This window comes from Herpailurus yagouaroundi, unplaced genomic scaffold, assembly GCF_014898765.1.
Source record: "Herpailurus yagouaroundi ecotype Mexico unplaced genomic scaffold, PumYag 191, whole genome shotgun sequence".
NCBI classification, from domain to species: domain Eukaryota; kingdom Metazoa; phylum Chordata; class Mammalia; order Carnivora; family Felidae; genus Herpailurus; species Herpailurus yagouaroundi.
In genome coordinates, this window is record NW_024412422.1 from 4,946,021 (window position 1) to 4,966,131 (window position 20,111).

Sequence of the window (20,111 nt, forward strand, 5' to 3'; positions counted from 1 at the left end):
CCCTCACTGTTCGAAAGTGCCAGTTTCCCCCACACCTGGCAGTGGATCCTAGATGTGTATCTTATACTTCAATAAAAGGTGGTTTTCTTTTAAAGTATTTGGGTGAGAATAAAACGATTTTGGAAAAAATTTAATAGTGGGAAAGACTTCAGAACACACAGGTGAATGCTAGAAACTCCAAAATTGGTCCTGACGCAAGATATTGCAACTGCGAGAGGCCAGTTCTTCAGGCCTTTGTTACAAACCCACGGTGAAGCATCTGATATAATTGCCATTTGCATTGCCAGGAATTTAATCTCTGGACAGACACAGGAATAAAGTGAAAAATGGACCAGAAACCAACAAAGGAGGAAGCTTTGGGGAAAGTTGACCACAGTGTATGTATCTTGGGGGTGATATTGTACTGTGAAGGAAGAGAATTCTGGTCATGTTCTGCACTAGACTTTAGAGAGAGATGTTCTAAAAAATCTGATGAAAAGGTTCATAGGGACTCGTGGCCAAAGGCTCTTTTAGAAAGAAACACGGCGCTAGATGGGTGGGGGGGACTCCGGAAAATGAATTTGGAAAGAAATGAAAAAGAAAGAATGAATAGGAGTGAAATGAAATGAGTAAGTAAGCAAAGTTCTGATAACCAAGCAAGGGGGCAGCGTTTAAGGCAACCTAGTCTTCTATAAAGCACCAGTGAGCTAGAGAGTCAAAGAAATTTCACCAAAGATGGCAGGGAGGGCACGTTCCCAGAAGTGGACAGACTTCTAGAATATTGCCAGAAAAGCTAAAGGCCAGAATGAGTGGAAACGTAAAAATGTATATATACCAAGAGCAATACATTTTAAAATAGGATTTGTATTGTTCAGAGCAAGCGGATGTACAAGGAGATAATAGGTCTTCTCCTTGGGGCAGATCTTGAAGTAATTTATTCAACAAATATTTATTGTCTTCCATGAGGCTGGCACGTAACAGATGTGCTGCAAATAGTTGTTGAATGAATCGGTCAATTCAAAGAGCATTAATGGCAGTCCCTGCTTCAGTGACCCTCTCTGTTGGTGGCGACACAAGGCTCATGAGCAGATGTGAGATTGGAGCTATAACTGTGGAGTTGGGGAGGGAGGAGACAAGGGAGACAGCCAGAGAAAGCTTCCTGAAGCAAAGAAGTTCCTAATCTGTCTTGGTTTTTTTTTTTTTTAATGTTTTACTTATTTTTTAAAGAGAGAGACACACACATAAGAGTGTGAGTGAGGGAGGGGCAGAGAGAGAGGGAGACACAGAATCCAAAGCAGGCTCCAGACTCTGAGCTATCGGTACAGAGCCTGATGCAGGGCTCGAACTCACGAGCTGTGAGATCATGACCTGAGCTGAAGTCGGACGCTTAACCAACTGAGCCACCCAGGCACCCCTGTCGTGTTTTAATAAGCCCTGAGTATCTGCCTGGACCCACTCAGCATTTTTATCAGCAAGTAGGAAGATAATATAGATCAGACCACATCTAAGTACTGCACCCACCTCTGGTCAGTCCTCTCCTAGGGAGACCAGGATACTCTGGCTACCTAATTATCAGGATCCTAAATGTAGGGACTGCCTGTATTCCCATTTTGCCAATGACAAAACTGAGGCTTGGAGCAAAAGGTGATTTGCCCAAGTCATACAGCTGGGCAGTAGCAGAGTGGGGCTCATCCTACGTCAGGCAGACTCCAGAGCCAGCAATGTTACAATCACATTTCTCCTGCTTTAGATAGACAACTGGATAGATGCCCTTTGAGGTTTCTCTAGGACTCTGTGGTTCTAAGTGATAGCTCCTCGTCTTTAAAATTTCTCAGAACTAGGGGATCTGTTGGTCTGGATTGTTCTGCTTCCTGAACCTACAGAAGGAATTCTTTGGCTTGGGTTCTGTTGGCCTGAAATCTACCTCTGTGTGAAAACAAAGACGATGTCTGAGTGCTTGGTGACCCTGACTGAATCAGCAGCAACAGCCCGCTGGTAAATTCACGCTTTCCACACGGCTGTACCATTTCTGCCTTGAACCCGCTGGGCCTTTGTGTCATCTATTCATTTTTTAAAATTCATTTGGGGCCAATAATATGCTTTGTTGAGATCCAGGCTTTGTAAAATGAAGGAATTAGCTGCGATGACATCGCGTGGTCTATATTAATGAGTTATAACTGGAGATCAAGTTCATTATCAAAACAAACCCCCTATTTGCCTGAAGCCCTGTGCTCTGTGTCTAGCTGGAAAGAAAGCTCCTTTTTCTTTGTTAACGCAGAAAAGCCAAGCTTCAGAAAATGGTGATTTATGCTGAAAAAGCCCTACACACCCTTAACCGACACAGCATGAATTGTGGTCCTGTCATTTACAGCTGGAGACACCCTCATACTCTTCTGCTTTCGGTTTAAAACATTACCTGGGCTGCTCTGTTATCAATCTTATCCAACGATCTATTTACCTAAAGTACACAATTACAGAACAAGTTCCATTACAATCCCTGCAATCCAGGGCTGACAAAAGAACATTAACGAAACCGTGAGTCGGCAGGCTTGGATGGGTTAGCAATTGGTCTGAAATGCTGCCTTCCCCTGGTGTCCAAGTGGCCAGGCTGTCTAGGGCTTTTCTCCCCCCCCACCCCCTTTTTAAGTTTATGTATTTTGAGAGAGAAAGAGAGAGCACACATGAATTGAGGTGGGGAGGGAAGGGCCAGAGAGAGGGGGAGAGAGAATCCCAAGCAGGCTCCTAATTGTCAGCACAGAGCCCCACGCGGGGCTCGAACTCACGAACCACGAGATCTTGACCTGAGCCGAAGTCGGATGCTTAACCAACTGAGCCACCCAGGCGCCCCTCTTTTTCTCTTTTAAACACATGAACTTGTTATAAGAATTAACGAAGCTAAAAGGAAGCATAGGAAAGAGCTAACAAATATTGTGTCAGTGTTACGATACAAAGAAGAGAGTGAGGGAAGAGGACGGGGGTGGGTAGAGAGAGACAGAGACCCACAGCTTCCAAACTTGCAGAGAAATAACTACTTTCTGGGGAGTGGCGGTTTTTGATTTTCTCTGAATTGGGGCTGGCTGCTTCGGGGGGTATCTGACCTCTGACCACCATCCCCGCCCCTTCATTGAGGGCCCTACCTTGGATTAAATTCGGGTCCTTTAGGTGCCAGAAGTGGCTATCATCCTTCACAGGCAAGTAAGGAACAATAGAGTCTGGCTTCCTTTCAAGTCAGTTTGCAGTAGGACCATGTTCTAATATCAAAAAGGAAGAAAGAGGACACTTTGTTTTGTGAGTAACCATGAGACGGCTGCATTTGATGTGACTTCTGTGGGCAATGTGACATTCTCCCCCAGGAAGCTCCTGTAACTTCTGATGAGCCCAGAAAGACTTTGGTGACAAGGAGGATGGGCTGTAGCAGTGTGGTCTGGAACTGAATTTGGAGACTTGAGGATGAAGCCGGGTCCCCATCCCAATGGATATTAACAGCTCTGGGCCTGCAGCGGAGAGGACAAAACGGGCTTTGGAGCAAGACTGGCCTGGGTTTGAGTCTCAGCCTCTCCATCCCCCGAGTCACCTTTTGTTGTCTGAGCCTCCTCATTTTTCTTACCTGTCAAAGAACCCTCAGTACCTGGCAGGATAGCAAGATGGACTAACAGGTAGGGTAGTATAGGCCGGGGAGCTGAGATACCTTGGGCATCACACTCCAAATGAAAGAGAGAGAGACCACCGTGAAGGAATCTTTGAGGTAGCTGGAGGAGAATGGGTCCCTCGATCCTTATCCACTTTGAGAATGTAAAAGCAGAGAGTGGAAAGGGAGAGAGGGATTTCTGGAAGGGATTTCTTCAACAACACATGCTGGGATGCTTTGAATCCTGACCCCAAAGGGAGGAGGATGCTTCATCTTTCACTTCAAACCCAAATGAGCAATTGGTGGGAATGCTCAGGAGCTTAGAGTGTAGATTCCCTGCAGCTGGGGGACTGGCGGGCTGGTCCCTGGCCCTTTCCTGGAAAATCCCAAGGACAGAGGCAGGCTAGGGAGTGCTCCTGGGGCTGGGGCTGGATTAGCAAGTGGTGCTTGTTTTTGATGGTGTGTCAAGCGTGCGTGAAACCTGAGCACCAGATAGGACACCCCAGGCAGGAATATCACCCTGGGGTTCTGCTGACAGTAATTCCCACCAGAAGCCCAGGACACTCCGGGGTCAGGAGTCCAGGTGGAGCGGACTACTGGTAAACTGGAATCTGAGGGGAGTGCCTCCAATAGACCATGGGTGGAGAGCTGGAATCATTTAGAAGGCTGCAGTAAAGAACTTCCAAAGAGCCAGCAGAAGTGCCTACAGGAGAAAAGAGCCAGCTTTAGACACCTGCTAGGTCCTAGAAGAATACCTGTGAGATCTTTCCCATGCTGCCTACTTTTCCTCCCAGCCAACACAGAATGCTAAGGGGAGAGGGGCACCTCTGTGGGTAAAAGAAGGGGCATGCTTCACACTGTCCTCCCTGGGGGCAGGTGGCCTGCAGGAAGCCGTCCTAAGCCATCCTTAACAGGCAGGAGAGGAAGCACACTCTTCTCCTTGAAGGAAGGTCGACGTGTTGCTTAATACATTAATACCTAGAATCCATGCCTTTAATTTCTGAATCATGACTGTGTCTTGTGGCTTGGAGAGACCACGATGCTGGCTACCTCCCAAGGGCAAGCGGAAAAGGCACTGGATACGTCGTCTTTATGCCGGGGCTGGAGAAAAGCTTCCCCTGCTGAAAATCGTTGGGCAGGGGTGGGAGGTGCAAAAATAACTTCGTGGTTTGATTAGATCCCAAGCGTCATTCAATGGACAGGTTGCTCTCATAATGCTGGCATTACAAAAGATGGGGCGGAGGCTTTGTGAGGGTTTTGGCAGTGGGATGGGGAGACGGGAGAGCTCAGTACAGTGCATGTTAGTTGCTGACTTCAAGGACTTCTAGGGTGACTGGAGTATCCTTGAAACACCCCCTGGACTTTGACCTTGCCCGATGAGGACAAACTAGAAGTGAGAAGCCTGTGAGATGCAGTCAGTATCTTTTCTACTTCCCCAAAGCCCCTCCACGTAGGTGGTTTTCCTTCTTCAATGCTCTTCTTTTGAGAGTGGGGATGTATTTTCCCTCAACCCATCCACCCTCAGAAAAACTCAGGCTTATTTTACAAAGTAATACATAATGGGTAAGAATAGGGGCTTGGCAGTCTGACCTGACATGGGTTCCAATAGCAGATGGACCACTAACTAGCCGTGGGACTCTGGCCAAGTTACTTAACTTCTCTTAGCCTCAGGTTGCTCACCTGCACAATGGGGTAAGTAGTGCCCACCTCTTAGCATTGTTGAGTGGATGGGATTGGATAATTCACATCAGAACTTGGCATGGACCATGACACATAGGAAGTACTCAACCAATAATATCATTGGTTATTGGTTATTATTTCTATTATTATCATCACAACTATATAATGTGCCATTTGTTTAATTTTAAAACATCAGGGGCACCTGGCTGGCTCAGTCGGTTGAGCGTCCGACTTCAGCTCAGGTCACAATCTTGCGGTCCGTGAGTTCGAGCCCCGCTCGGGCTCTGGGCTGATGGCTCAGAGCCTGGAGCCTGCTTCCGATTCTGTGTCTCCATCTCTCTCTACCCCTCCCCCGTTCATGCTCTGTCTCTCTCTGTCTCAAAAATAAATAAAATGTTAAAAAAAATTTTTTTAAAAAAAACATCAATGTCATTTTTAACCCCATGGAGGATACAAAAACAGACTTCAATTTTGCTATCCCCAAGACAACCTTGAAAAAAAATGATTCATGAGGAGGTAGATTTCTTTCTCAATATGACATCATCAAACACACACACACACACACACACACACACACACACATACACACACTGACATTGCCATTACACACAACAGAATATGGGGGCAGTTGGGATGTACAGAAGGCACCAAAAGGTTGAATGGTATTAATCAATCTCAGCTATTATTCTGGACCCAGTTTTTATGGACATATCTTGAATCTTCACAAGATTTGATCACATTTAAGAAAAGGTAGCATCAGAGAAGTGAAGCAGATAGCCTAAGGTCACAGAGCAGGCGAGCAGCAGCAGGCTTTAAGTCCTGGATAATTCATGGCCTAGGTGCTAAGTCAGTCATGCTAAGATATGAGTTTGTCTGGGGAAGTCAAGAATTGCCCTTTATTGAGACAATTTAAATCTCAAGCCCTGGCGCTGCAGAAAAGGGGGACAAGGAGGGTGATTTGTTGGTTTGAGGCACGGAGGGAAAAGGTGAAGAGGGCTAGTTAAGGCTAAAGAATCATCCAAGCTGCCTACTGCAGAGAATGCTCCCCATGCCCGCCATTTTTCCATTCCATTTCCATCCCTAGGCAGATGCCACATTAATAGCTCAAATTCCTTGGTACCTGTCAACAAGCTTTGCTTCCTGAGTTTTGAAAGGCCTCTTGTAAAAGGTCTAAAAATATCGAAGAAGCAGTTTGATTAGTAGAAGATGGGATCAGCTAATAAGCAATAACAACACAGGCAACAGTCAGGCGCTAATTGCCTTGTGGGCATTTTCTTCAAGGGCCCTTGGAAATGCAACATTTTAGTCATGTTACTCTTTTGGCTGCCTTTTCCTGAATGCATGAAGACGATCATCGTGAGAGTCATCGTTTTTGGAAATGTCAGTAATTAAATGTTTTAATCCTTGATATTTGGGAGCCAATGGCTTTGATCCCCAAGTGGAAATATGAAAAGATAGCATTTAATGAGCACTTACTACATAGTAAAAATGGGGCTTACGACATAGCCGGGGGCTTTTCTGAGCATTACCTCATTGAGGCTCCCAACAACCCTACGAAACAGGAACTGTTTTTATTTCCACACATGAGAAAAGGAAACTGAGCCACCAGAGTTTAACTTGTCCAAGGTCACACACATAGCAAGTCCTAGAATGGTGTCCGTATTTGTGAGGCGCACACACACATGCTAGGGACTAAAACATTTGTGGCCCTTGTCCAAATGGATTTACAGTTACCTGAGGGAATCCAGGTACTCAGTACCTGGAATTATCCTTGATCTTGACACTAAAGAATACTGAACTTCTATCCATTGTCAGGCATTGCAGTAGTCTCTGGGGATGGAATTGTGAGCAAGGCATGGTCCTTTCCCTCACGAAGCTCCAAGTCTCGTGGTGGGGTTGAACAAATAAACAGGCAATTATGATGCAGAGTATTTTTTTTTTTTTTTGTAGAAAATAAAAAATTCAGTGGGTCAGAGCTTGGATTCAGACTGAATCCATTTAACTAGATATTTGCCCAAATTATTCAACCCAATTAAGCTGTTTACGATTATCAACATCTCAGCCACCTACAACCCAGAACCCCATTCCTCATTAGCTGGGCCTGTTGTCCATTCTAGCAGGTCTTGGAAGTGTATTGACCCAGGATCAAAATATGCCTCTCTTAGAAATGTGGCTTTAATTAGAAATGGCTTGTAAATCTTCATCGAAATAAACATTATTTAGAAAGAAGAGCCTCAGCCACATACAGGGATCCCCCACCCCCCCCCCCCCCCACCGCCCCGACTCCATCCTTCGCTGTGTTTCTCTTCCAGAAAAGCTCACTAGCATATTTTAGCAAGAGCTCAAGAAAATGCAAATGTCCTTGTCTGTGGTCACGGGCACAGTCACATTCTTGTTTGCATTGCCTACAGCTAAAATTGTCACTTTCCTTTTTTTCTGTCAGATACTTCTGAATATACTCTTCATAAAAAAGAACCAACAGATGCCCCTTTTGGAGAGATATTTGTTTACTTACTGCTCATCGTTACTGCAGTCAACAGGCTTATCTTAAGGGCACAGGGTCTCTCCAGTTAATCAGTCCTGAATTCAAATCCTGATGACACCAACTACTTTTCTGGGTGTCTTGGAGCAAATTACAAAACCTTTCCACACCTCAGTTTCCTTCTCTTTACAAATGAGGGTAATAATGGCATCTGCCCATGACATGAGGGATTATTTTAATAACTTATGCTAAGAACCTGATGCACTTCAAATGCTCAGTAAGTGGTAGCCATTACTTGCTCCCTAGAGTCCCATGGAAGGAGGGAGACCTAAAACTGGGAGGTTAGATTTCCTGGTTCTGTAGATGAATGTGAAGAAACCAGAGAGGTTAAGTGATTTGACCAGGTAGTGGGAAGAGCTGGGATCGGAAGCCAGCCATGCCCGTCCCACCACTGTCCAGAGCTCTGGAAACATCTTGTCATGGAAAACCGGGGGGGAAAGGGTAGGGGACATTTTAGAAGGAGGAAGAAGATGAAGGAGGTGGTATATTCAAAAACCAGTTTGGCTTCTGAGTAGGGGCCACATAATGAGAGTTGAGGAAGGGAAAGTTGGCAGGGACCTGATCCTGCAGAACCTTTTAAGCGCCATTATAGATATTAATCTTCATTTTAAGCGCATTGGAGGGCCACTTGATTGTTCTGTCGAGTGGAGTGGCAATATCATACTTGCATTGAAAGAGAATGGGTTGGAAGAAGGTCAAATTGAAGGTAATGAGGGAAGAACACCTGCCCTAAGGCAGCTGGTTGGACATAAGGGATGATGGAGGGAGGGGTCAAAGAGGAGGCTTGGGTTTCTGCCTGAACAACTGGTACACAATGGCATCACTTATTTAAATGGGGAATGTTGCATCATCAGAGAAGCATTCAGCTGGGGAAAGATGTTCAGGACTGTAGTAGTCTTCCACTGCCATGGCTCTCTACCGGGGATAATCTTGCCCCTTAGGGGACATTCGGCAAGACCTGGGCACAGGTTTGGTTGTCACAACTTGGGGAAGGGGTTGCTACTGACATCGAAGGGACAGAGGCCAGGGATGCTACTGAACTTTCTCCAATGCACAGGACAGCTCATCGGCCCCAAATGTCAACAGTGCCAAGATGGAGAAACCCTGCTCTGCTGAAGTTCAAAGCCTTGAAAGAAACAACACATTGGACCTTTCTGGTTATTGAAAGCTTTAGAGAAAATTCATGGAGCAAAATCTTCTCTAATTTGACAACTGCCCTGGGATAGAAACTTCAGTAACTTTATGTATGAAGAAGGAGAGTATGCAACGGTTTGCCTACTGGAGCTCTGAGGGAGAGCATTTCATCATACAGGGTTCCAGAAAGAACATGCTCCTTGGGGAAGCATAGTAGTACTCTGTCTTGCTTCCACCCTTATTAGAAAATAAATTCTAGGGGCGCCTGGATGGCTCCATCGGTTAAGTGTCCAACTCTTGGTTTTGGCTCAGGTCATGATCTCAAGTTTTGTGAGTTCAAGCCCTGCATCAGGCTCTGCAGTGGCAGCACAGAGCCTGCTTGGGATTCTCTCTCCCTCTCTCTATCTCTGCCCCTCCCCCATTTGTGCTGTCTCTCTCTCTCAAAATTAATAAACTTAAAAACATTTTTTTAAATAAATTAAAAAAGAAGAAAAATTCTAGCTTTGGTTTAGTGTCTCGTATTACTCAACCTCTTTCCAGCCAATGTTGAGGATTCAGACCAGATAGCTTCTCTGTGCATTTTTTCCCATGATAGAATTTGTTTCTATCTCCAAGCTCCTATATATTTTTTGCTTTTCTTTTTGGTACTTCTTTTTTTTTTTAATTTTTAAAACAAATTTTTTTTAATGTTTATTTTTGAGAGAGAGAGAGAAAGAGAGAGTGCGAGCTGGGGAGGAGCAGACAGAGAGGGAGACACAGAATCTGCAGCAGGCTCCAGGCTCCAAGCTGTCAGCACAGAGCCTGACATGGGGTTCAGAGCCACAAACCATGATATCATGACCTGAGCCGAAGTTGGATGCTTAACCGACTGAGCCACCCAGGTGCCCCTGAAAACAGGAATTTAGAAGGGAAAAATGCCACCATCTCAGGATAGAAGGTATCCCATTACCACCCATTATGATTTTGAATGTAGCTGTCAGAAAGATCTCTGAGAGAAATATGTTGGTTTATTCAGTCCAAGAAAGGTTTAATTGGCTCCTGTCAGATTTCATGTAGGTGCTTACTTACCACCAAACCCTGCATGGGTTCTGCAGCAGCTTCTGAATTTAACAGCTCACGGCTGAGTATTTGGAGGCTGCAGTGGGGGGGTGGGGGGTTGGGGGGGTGGGGATGTTGATAGGGGGTTGAGGACAGGGCTCCTTCCACAGACGTGTAAAGACCTGTCTAACTGGAGTTTCCTCAAGCTCCCCTCCCTCAAACAGCGAACCAGATGGGAGTCACAGTAATAACAATGGCACAGGTTCTGCTGTGTCCCAACTCTCTCTCTCTTCCTGTTATTCTTGTAAGTACATGTTTTTTCAGAGTTTCCAGAAGTGTGTCCCATAGGATTGCCTCTTTTCACTTCTGTATTCCCAACACCTAGCATCATGGTTGGCATATACAAATACTCCTTGAAGGAACGAATTCTTCCGTTGAGGGCCTCTACCCTTCCCCTGCCCGCAGAGCCTCACAGTCACTGGGTTGCTTGGGTCCACCAGTATCTGAGTTTTTGGGAAATCATTTGTGATTCACAGGCACTGCTGATTACTCCAACCGATACCTATTTCCCATTCTTTCATCTCTCCTTTGCCCCTGCTTTCCATGCTGTTAGATACACACTTTCCCAGCCATTCTTTTTTAATTTTTAAATGTTTATTCATTAAAAAAATTTTTTTTAATGTTTATTTGCCTTTGAGAGAGACAGAGTGAGAGTAGGGGAGGGGCAGAGAGAGAAGGAGACACAGAATCCAAAGCAGGCTCCAAGCTCCGAGCGGGGGCTCGAACCCTGAGATCGTGACCTGAGCTGAAGTCAGATGCTTAACCAACTGAGCCACCTAGGCGCCCCTCCCAGCCATTCTTGCAGTTAGAAAAGGCAGGCAACACTGTTCTGGCAAATGGAGCATAAGAGGAAAATAGGAAAGTTCTTGGAAAGCCTTCATTTGCCTCATAAAAGGGGCAAAGGTAGTAACCCACAATCTCCACTTTTACCTCTTTCTGCTGGGATAGGAATGGGACATCTGGAGCTGGGGCAGCCATTCTATGACCATGAGGGGAAAAGACCTGCCAGTTCCTACATTAATTAGCAAGCTTCTGAACCAATACTAGTAGGCATTCACCTCCAGATTTCTTACATGAGAAAAATAAATTCATATTTGTTTTTGTCACTGCTTTTCAGTTTTTCTCTTGTAGCCCAAAATGATCCTAATTGATACATAGAGTTTTCCTCTTTTTTTTTTTTTTTTTTTTTACTCACTTCTTTCTGGTTCTCCATCGGATTCAAACATGAGTAATGGGCTTGGGCTGAGAGTTAAATCCAAGAAATGCAAACTATAGAGACACCTCCTTTTCTACAACCAGGGTTTTTAACTGGGTCGTGCATTTCTGCCACCAGAACAAATTTTCTCCTGCAGGGCACCTCATCCTTCATGCAGATATACTCTCATGCCAGTTCTAAAAATCATCCCTAGATCCACTTCTTCCCTTCTACCCTTAAGCTGGCACTTAGCCTCACTAATGATGGCCCCAGTGCGTGACTTGTCAGCTTCCTCCAGACTTCATATCTGGGCTGGCCGCGTCTTCAAAGTGGTGATGGTGGCACTCCCGTCCAGTCGGAGGACAGAGAGGGGCACTGGTAATAACTACCGCCATCAGGGTCGGGGGAGGGCTAACTGTGTCCTGATATCGTGCTCAGTATTTCACATGCATTATTTTATTTGAACCTGCCAAAACATCGATGCAGTAGACCCTATTATAATTCAGCCCATTTCACAGAACCTCCTACTTGAGACTGTCAGAGAGGGGATTTGAGCGCACCTTTGTATGACCTCCAAGGCAGAGCTTTTACCTAGTCACTAAGCTAATAACACATCAACTAGACTCTTTGCTGTGTTTCTTCCGCCCTCCCCACCCCTTCCCCACCCTGAGCAGTTGCCTCTTTGCAGCTGAGACAAAGAGCTTGCTTCATTTTGTCCAGCACAAAGAAAGTGCCTATCGCTCTTCCTGTGTCAGGAGGTAATGAACACGCACCTTCCCCACAATTTATCCTGGAGGGGAACTCACTGTCACATTGACCTGCAATTAGACACAGCAAGATTCACCAAGGCAGGCATTACCAGTCTGTAGCATCGGCATTGGGGCAGAAAGAAAAACAACACAACAAAGCAACTTGAATTCTGCAACCGTCTCCTGCATATAACAATGGAGCCAGAAGTCATGAGTCGTATAAAAATGAAGGCGCAGCTGGTGGGATTCTTCAGAATTGAATCTCAAGTGGTCATGAGAGCTTTTATTCTATTTTGGTTTTGTTTTTTGTTTTGTTTTCTGGTTTTTTTTTTTTTTTTTTCCATCGCAATCAGTGATTCAGGGCAGGGGGCGTGGTCTCTGTGATTAGAGGCCAGAGAAATCACCCAGCACTGAGCCCACTTCCAACAAAGAGGGGTGATGAGTCGCCGCTTACCTCTACAGGCCAGTGCCCCCCGTCTGGACAAGGGGGAAAATCGTTTCATGTTTGCAGCTGGAAACGTCTTCTGTGGAAAGCCCAGGTTTCTCTTGTTGGGGGATCTCTTTCTAAAACATGTTAGTTCTCCTTTTCTGATTCCAGGCAGCCCGCCCGGGTGTACCCTGGGCTGGACTCCTGAGACCTTCTCTGGGCATTTCTGTTCTCATCACAGGGGTTGGGGGGGGGGGGTGCGGAGGCGGAGGTAGGACGGTAGGGAGTGGAGGGGCGGGCAGAGATGCTTGGGCCAAGCTTGGGCCAAGCAATACTCTCTATACCTGGGATTCTGCTTCATTTGCCCCCTTCTCCCTTCTCAGCAGAGAACCAGACCCTGGGGCTCTTCCAGCCTCAGTCTACCCAGGTGCAAAAGGGGGTTAATAACAACCCCTCTATCCTAGAGCCGATAGAGGATGAAACAAAAGCCATCATGGCTAACATTTCATGGTATTTACTCTGAGCCAGGCTCTGTTCTAAGAGCTTTGCCCACATGAGCTCATCTAATCCCCACAACACCCTATGACAGGGGAGCATTTTTAGCTGTTTCATCTATTCTGAGATGCACATTTTATTTTCACATTTTAGCAACTCTGAAACTGGGGCACATCTTATAATGGAAAGTAGGTTATAGTTTAATCAGTAGAGTTTTCTTTCTTAGTGGCACAAAACAAAATTACGACACCTCTTGAAATGGAAGGCGTCTTAGATTAGATAAAATGCGACATCCCCGTGAAACCAAGGCTCAGAAAACTGATTTGTTCAAGGCCACACAACCTGGTAAGTGGCCAAGTCGGGGTTTGAGCTCATGTTGTTTGCTGAAGAAATGTCTCTTTAAGTCACTAAGCTATGATAGGAGTAGAGTGCCCAGGATGATTACTGGCTGTTTCAGGATCTGCCCAAATTAGGGATCCTTCTTTTCCCGCTCGGTGTTTAATCTCAGCGAGGTAGACACTTCAGGCACCAAGAGACAGAGCTTGTCTAAAGGATTCCACAACTTAATCGTTTTTTGCCAAAATGCCATTTCTGCATTTCCATTCTGCAACGTGGAGGGGTGCGTGCTAAGTGCCCTTCTTCTTTTAGCTCCCTTTCAGGGAAGAAAATGTATGTCCACGGTAATCTGCACATGCCCTGCTCCCTCCCTTCCCATGGCTAATCCCATTAAACTTCTCTTCTGCTTCCTTGAAAAACAAAGGGACAAGGAACTCCCTAAAAGATTAGGGAGCCCCACGTAAGGACGAGCTACAAGGTTTCCTCAACAAAAGCCATTCAAGCAGAGGATTTGCATATATTATTCATATTTTTAAAAACTACAGGAAGACACTGGGCGAGGCAGGGTGTCACTGTAACATTAGTTATGACATAGCAACTTCCATTCTGTGAGAAGGAAAATACCTAGCTTCGGAGGGCTTCGGGACCCTTTTCGGGGGGGAGGTCTCTGCATGTCATTACACTAGAGCATGGTGGACCCGTAGTCAGTGGTATTACATATTACCATGCAGCCCAGTGTGGCCTCATCCTTCTCCTCTGAGAAACTAGATCCTTCCTCAATCACTCCTCATTAGACACTTACCTGGCTGCCTGGCATTTGTTATTCTTTGTCTATATGTCACCCTCTGCCCCCCAAATAAACCCGAAAGTTATCTGAAGCCAGGGGCCACACTTACACCTTCATTTTGTATACCCTTGTGGTGTATGCTAACCTCTATCACTGCCTGATTAGCGTGGGGAGGCGGGGAGCGCTGGAACCCTGGAGAAAGATCCAAGTTCAAATCTGTTCCCTGCTGGCCAGTGTCCTTGGATAAGGGACCTATTTTCCCTGGGCTTCCACGTTGCCATCTATCTTGTGAGGAGGTAACAGTTCACCCTGATGTGTTGTAGATGGTTCTGAAAGATCTAGCTTAGGACCTGGCACATGATAAATACTCAAGACGTGCTGACTATTACCATTGTTATTAACGTCACTGCAATTATTATTGGTTTGATTGGGTTTGGCACCATAAGTTGATCCCAATTTGTACATATTTTCTTTGTGGCTTGGCACATTCTAGTTAACCTCGCTTAGGGTAACCAATGCTTTATGGTAGCTCTAAAATGTTGCAATTTCTACAAGTATGATAATTCAGATGTGAGCCAGTGACACCCTAGAGTCTTCATTATTTCCTAGAAAGTGGGGCAGGGGCAGCGGGATTTCAATGAAGCTTTTGTGCCTAAAGTCTTAGTTTACCCAACAGTTCCCTGGAAACCTTCTTCCCTTTTCTTGACCTTCCTGGTTCCACCAACCCTCTTCCAAGAAAGACATGGTCATTCCAACCTCTGTACCTCCCTCTACTTTTCTCATCTCTCTGTCCCAAGATGGAAAACTCTACTGCATTTACTTGGATACATGGGTTCTTCCCTCCGCATATCTGACACACACGTGCGCGCGCACACACACACACACACACACACACACACACACACACACACACACGTCCGAGTTAGCTGTCCTCTGCATTCTCACAACACCCAATGATGCTTTTCACTTTGCATTACAATTATCTGTTTCTTATCTTCCACTTTCCATCCCAAACATACACACTATAGATTATGAAATTTTTAAAGGCAAGTCCCATTTGTTACAAGAGCAGGTGGTTAGCACATAACAGGTTCAATAAATGTTTGCCAAATGAATGAAATAACAATATAACTAAGTTCTAAGGAGTGTTCACTGTGTGTCAAGAACTATTCTAGGAGCTTCAGATAGATCATTTAATGCTCACCAGCGATCTCATGAGAAGGCATAACCATACCCACCTCTGACAGATGGTAACACTGAAGCAGAGATGTTCTGCAAGTTGCCCAGGGTCCACAGGGCTGCTAAGAGGCAGATCCAGGGCTCAAACCCAGGCTGTTTGGGTCCACTGCCCACACCCCCTCTACTTCTGAAAAGTCCACCTCACTTATTCTCCTCACCCCCTCTCCCGGCCCCTGCTAAGGAAGTTCAGTCCCCGAGAGGACTGCTCTGGATGGGACTTCTGTGTAGCCTTTTGAGATGAAAGGAGATAGATGAGAACTGCATCTTTCAGAGTGAGCTCACTGAGAGAGCAGAACAATGGGGGGTGCATACAGATGTGGTAATTCTTGGAAGGTAGGAGCTCAGGAGCACTTTGGGCCACCACATAACCATGGGTGAGTTTTAAGCTCTCCTTTGTGCACTGACTTCTCGCCAGGCCCTCCTTCCTGGGGCAGGGTTCTGAGCCATAAGATACCCCACAGTGGGCTGGGGTTGCCTGTGACCCCCTCTCCCACTGTTCACCTATCTCAGTCAATCAGTGGTGATATACAGGTTTGCAGATACAATAACAAAGACACAGTTACCAAAGACAGAACTGGCGTACCCAGTTATGATCCTTTGAAAACAGAAACACTTGACTGTGGCCATTACATACATATTCATGATTTTTTTTCAAATCAACAGCAGTATTTCATGTCACATAAACACATTATCAAGTGTTTGGATCATGTTAACCAATTTCCACATCTCCTTAGTCTTAACACTGTTTCTGCCTAGTTGAAATTCCTGTTGTCACTTTGCAGACACGAGGAAATAAAGGCTCAGGGATGCTAAGCAACTTATCTTATGTCAACAGTTTGCGAGTAGCAAAGTCAAGCTTCAAAACCGAAAGTTTGACTTCGCATTCTTTCCATAAGAGAGAGGATGTGCACGTACCCCGAGCCCAGTGGATCTCTGAAAATAATTTCTGCAATGGCAAACCTACAATTCATCTTAATTTTTTTCTGATGTTCTACAGTGTCACTGCTGATTTATTCTATCATTTTGGAATTACTTGCTAATAGGATGGCCCAGCTCAGTGTTCTGGCTGGCGTTTTCATTCTTTACGAGAAACCAACCATTGATAGCAACAGGGATGTGTCTCGACAATTTAATTACACCATGACTCCTCTCTTCCCCTGTCTCTTGTTGGCCTGAAGGCTAATTCCTATATCACTTGGTCTTGAAAACATGATTGGTTTTGGCAGAGAGGGGAGACCTACCTGTGTTAGATGTTCTGAGGCATAAAAGGGCCAGAGGGCCCCTGCGTTGGGGACGCTTTGCACCTTCTTGGTGGCTGGTATTTTGGTCATCTTGGAAATCCCTCAGGTGTGGCCTGTGCCCCCTAAAGAGAGGTTCCCCCCCCCCGAATCTTCTACTTCAGCAGCCACTGGTGTGAGAGGCTCCAGCAATTTCTCCCTGATTTCCAGTGCCAATTACACAGACTCCAAAGAGGCTTCTGACCCAGGAGTAAGGAGGCAGGTCATCTGGGTTTCCCATAAACAGGATAAGGAGGTCCAGACTGGGTAGAATCAGGCAAGCTTGGAATTATTCACTTCTTAGAAAGTCACAAACTTTCATGAGCGTTCCCTCTCTTTGGAAGGGGATATCTTTCTCTCTTATAAACGAAAATAAAATACGAAGTAAAAAAAATAAAACTCCACTGATAAAGTCTGAAGGGAGCCCACAGAGGGGCCCCCGGATCCCTATCTTAAGGCGGCCCCAGTGTGAGACTCAGGTTCCCAACGCTAGGGAGAGAAAATCGGCTAACTGCAAGGCCGGGGCCAACTCGGTTGCCTGGCAACGAGACGCCGTGGAGGACTTCCTCATTGGTTGGGATTGGTGGGGGCGGGGTCGCGAACTCAGGAGTTGCAGGGAAGATGGCTGGGAGCTGGAGACTGGCCAGGGAGCCCCATTTTCCCAACTCTGGTTTCTCCTCTTAGGTCTGAGGACCTTAACCCTTTCTCTCCGTCTAACTACAAGAGACTCCTTCCTTCTAAACTCTGCTCTGTCCTGCCAGTAACCCACAAGTGATTTCTTGTGCCTTGGGTTGGGTACCTCAGTGTGTGTCTTTAGCCCCACAGTTACTTTACCTTGAGAAGCATATTTCCCTCCTCTTTCCACCTGACTCACTCCTACTCATACTGCAAAGCCCCCACATATATACATACACGCACACACACATGTATACATCTAAGGAGTGTTTGGAATGTGCTAGACATTGCTCTGTTTTACATATATTGGCTCATTGTCTGCAGCACATCTTTAAGGAAAGTATTTTATTACCTTATTTAATGGACTAGGAAGCTGAGGCTCAGAGAACTTGAATGACATGCTTCAGGTCACACAAAGTGGCTGAGCTGGAATTCAAAAGCGAGACTTGTTTGAGTCTAAAACCCAAGCTCTTAACCACTTAGCTGCATGACCCAGGATACGATCCCTAAACTCTGCTGATCTTTGGCTTCCATATCTTTAAAATGGGAAGAATCACTTTTGTACAGATTGCCAAGGATTAAAACAGATAATGTATATAAAGGCTGAGCATGTGAGGAATCCTAGTCAAGTGGCAACTATTATGATTATTTCCTGACATCCCATCCCCAGAAAGAATTACTCATTCTTACATGTAGTGTTCATTTCACAGCTGATATTAATACTAATATTTATCGATAATTCGCCTGGTGCCAGGTGCTTTGCTAAGCACTTTCCATACATTAATTTATTTAATTCTTCCAATAACCCCATGGGGTAGGTTCTCAGCTTGCAGAAGATTTATTGCACAATTTCTGATTTGCATGCTTTATCCTTGGCATTATTTCACGTGAAATCAATCTAATTCATGTTTTATCTCTAAACCTTGAGCTTGTGCAGGTTATGATGTCACACGATAATGACCTCAGTTTCTCTCTTTTTAAAAAAATTTTTTAATGTTTATTTTTGAAGGAGAGAGAGTGTGTGAGTGGGGGAGGGGCAGAGAGAGAGGGAGACACAGAATCTGAGGCAGGCTCCAGGGTCTGAGCTGTCAGCACAGAGCCCGACGCGGGGCTCGAACTCACAAACCTCGAGATCATGACCTGAGCCGAGTCGGACGCTTAACCGGCTGAGCCACCCAAGCGCCCCTACCTCAGCTTCTCTTTAGAAGGAGTCCTCTGCCAGATGACCCTCTATTCAATACACAGTGCCTCGCCCCACAGCTCTAGATGCTGATACTTGGAAGTCATTATTTTCTGGCCATTGTAGGAAGACTGAGTCTGACCTTCCCTTTCACGGGAACTTTTGGTCTTCCTGCTTCTGTTGTGGGCAGCATTAAGCAATCCGAAAGTGCTTTCAGAAAGATGCAGACAAACTAGGGATGCCTCGGTGGCTCAGTCAGTTCAGCGGCCGACTCCTGATTGGGGCTCAGGTCATATCTCTAGGTTCATGAGACTGAGCCCCACGTCGGGCTCTGCACCGACAGTGTGGAGCCTGCTTGGGATTCTCTGTTTCCCTCTCCCTCTTCCCCTTTCCCGCTCATGATCTCTCTCTCTCTCTCTCTCTCTCAAAAATGCATACATAAACATAAAAATGGAAACAAAGATGCAGATAAACTGAATTGTATTCAGTAGATGGGCTGGGGATGAGATGGGATGAGAAAGCAAAATGGGATGGAAAATGTTCATCCAGCTTGGAGGGGCAGGCTCGCTGGAGAAGGACTCAACAAGTTCTGTCTGAGTCCAAAGAGTAGGAAGAGGTTTGGGCTCAATATGAGGAAATACACATCAGAGAACCATTTTAAGAGGCATAAACTCTAGAGCCGGACTGATTTGGGCATTGAGCAGCCTCAGAGGTAATCTGTGATGAAAACCAAATGGATTGTCCATGTGAAGCACCATGCCTAGCAGAAAGGAAGTGCTCAGTTAAGGGTCAGCTCTCCTTTCTTTTGGTGTTAATGGCCACCTGTCAGAGCTATGTGACACCTGGAAGTAGAAATGGCTCTGGAATTGAAAAGATGTGTGTTCAAATCTCGGCTCTGCCATGGACTGGTGATGAGATCCTGGTCAAGGGATTTTACCTCTCCTAGCCTCAGCTTCACCGCATATATAAATAGTGATGGTTATGCCCACCTCATACAGTTGGGATCACTAAGTGAAATAATGCAATGTATAGAGCCTAGTACCCCATACAGGCTTGAGACATGCTGTTTCCCTTTTCTGTTTATGAAGGGGTATGTTCCATAGGGAGCGAGTGAGCTCCCCAGCACTACAGGGATTCAACTAAATAAAGTCACATTCTGAGCTACTAGGGGTTAAGACTTTAACATATGAATTTGAGGGAGGGAGGAGGTCCCCAAACTACCCATACCACGGAGTTACCTCAAATTAGCTCATACAGTGTTGGATAGATGTTACATCGTTTCCCTCAAATATTTAAGATATCCCTATCCTCTGCTCTGGATTTTCTGTGGCACCCTGGGGTGCCTCAGTGCGCACCACAGGGCCAGAGGTCTGTTTTCTCTCTGAACTGAGCAGCCTTGGATGTGCAAGAAGTTAAAACCCACAGGAGTCGATGGAAAGGGGTGATGAGCAGGAGTTTGTGGTTAATACCTCACCCGCTCGCCCCTCAGGTAGGTAGGACATCTCTGGAGTGTGCTCTATATTCCCCAGAGGTCTCCTTCAGGACTGACTTGCCTGTGGTAGATGCCTGTTCATGGATGACCCAGTGTTGGCTTCTTCCCTTTCCGTTTCGCTTTCCCACCCCCTTGAGGTACTGCTTGGATGGCCCCCCAAGTAAACCGCCTCTATCCAAACTCCTGTTCTGGGTCTGC

The 20,111-nt window shown here is 45.8% G+C and overlaps 1 protein-coding gene across 1 annotated transcript in view; it reads right to left on the reverse strand.

The window, feature by feature from the left end:
* Positions 1-17,082, reverse strand: part of CCDC60 (coiled-coil domain containing 60) — a 161,958-nt gene extending 144,876 nt beyond the window's left edge. Inside the window, exon 1 of the mRNA XM_040443743.1 lies at positions 16,531-17,082. Within this exon, the coding sequence (XP_040299677.1) occupies positions 16,531-16,620 (90 nt within the window). The 5' untranslated portion in view covers positions 16,621-17,082. The remainder of the gene's footprint in view (positions 1-16,530) is intronic.
* Between the last annotated feature and the right edge of the window lie 3,029 nt (positions 17,083-20,111).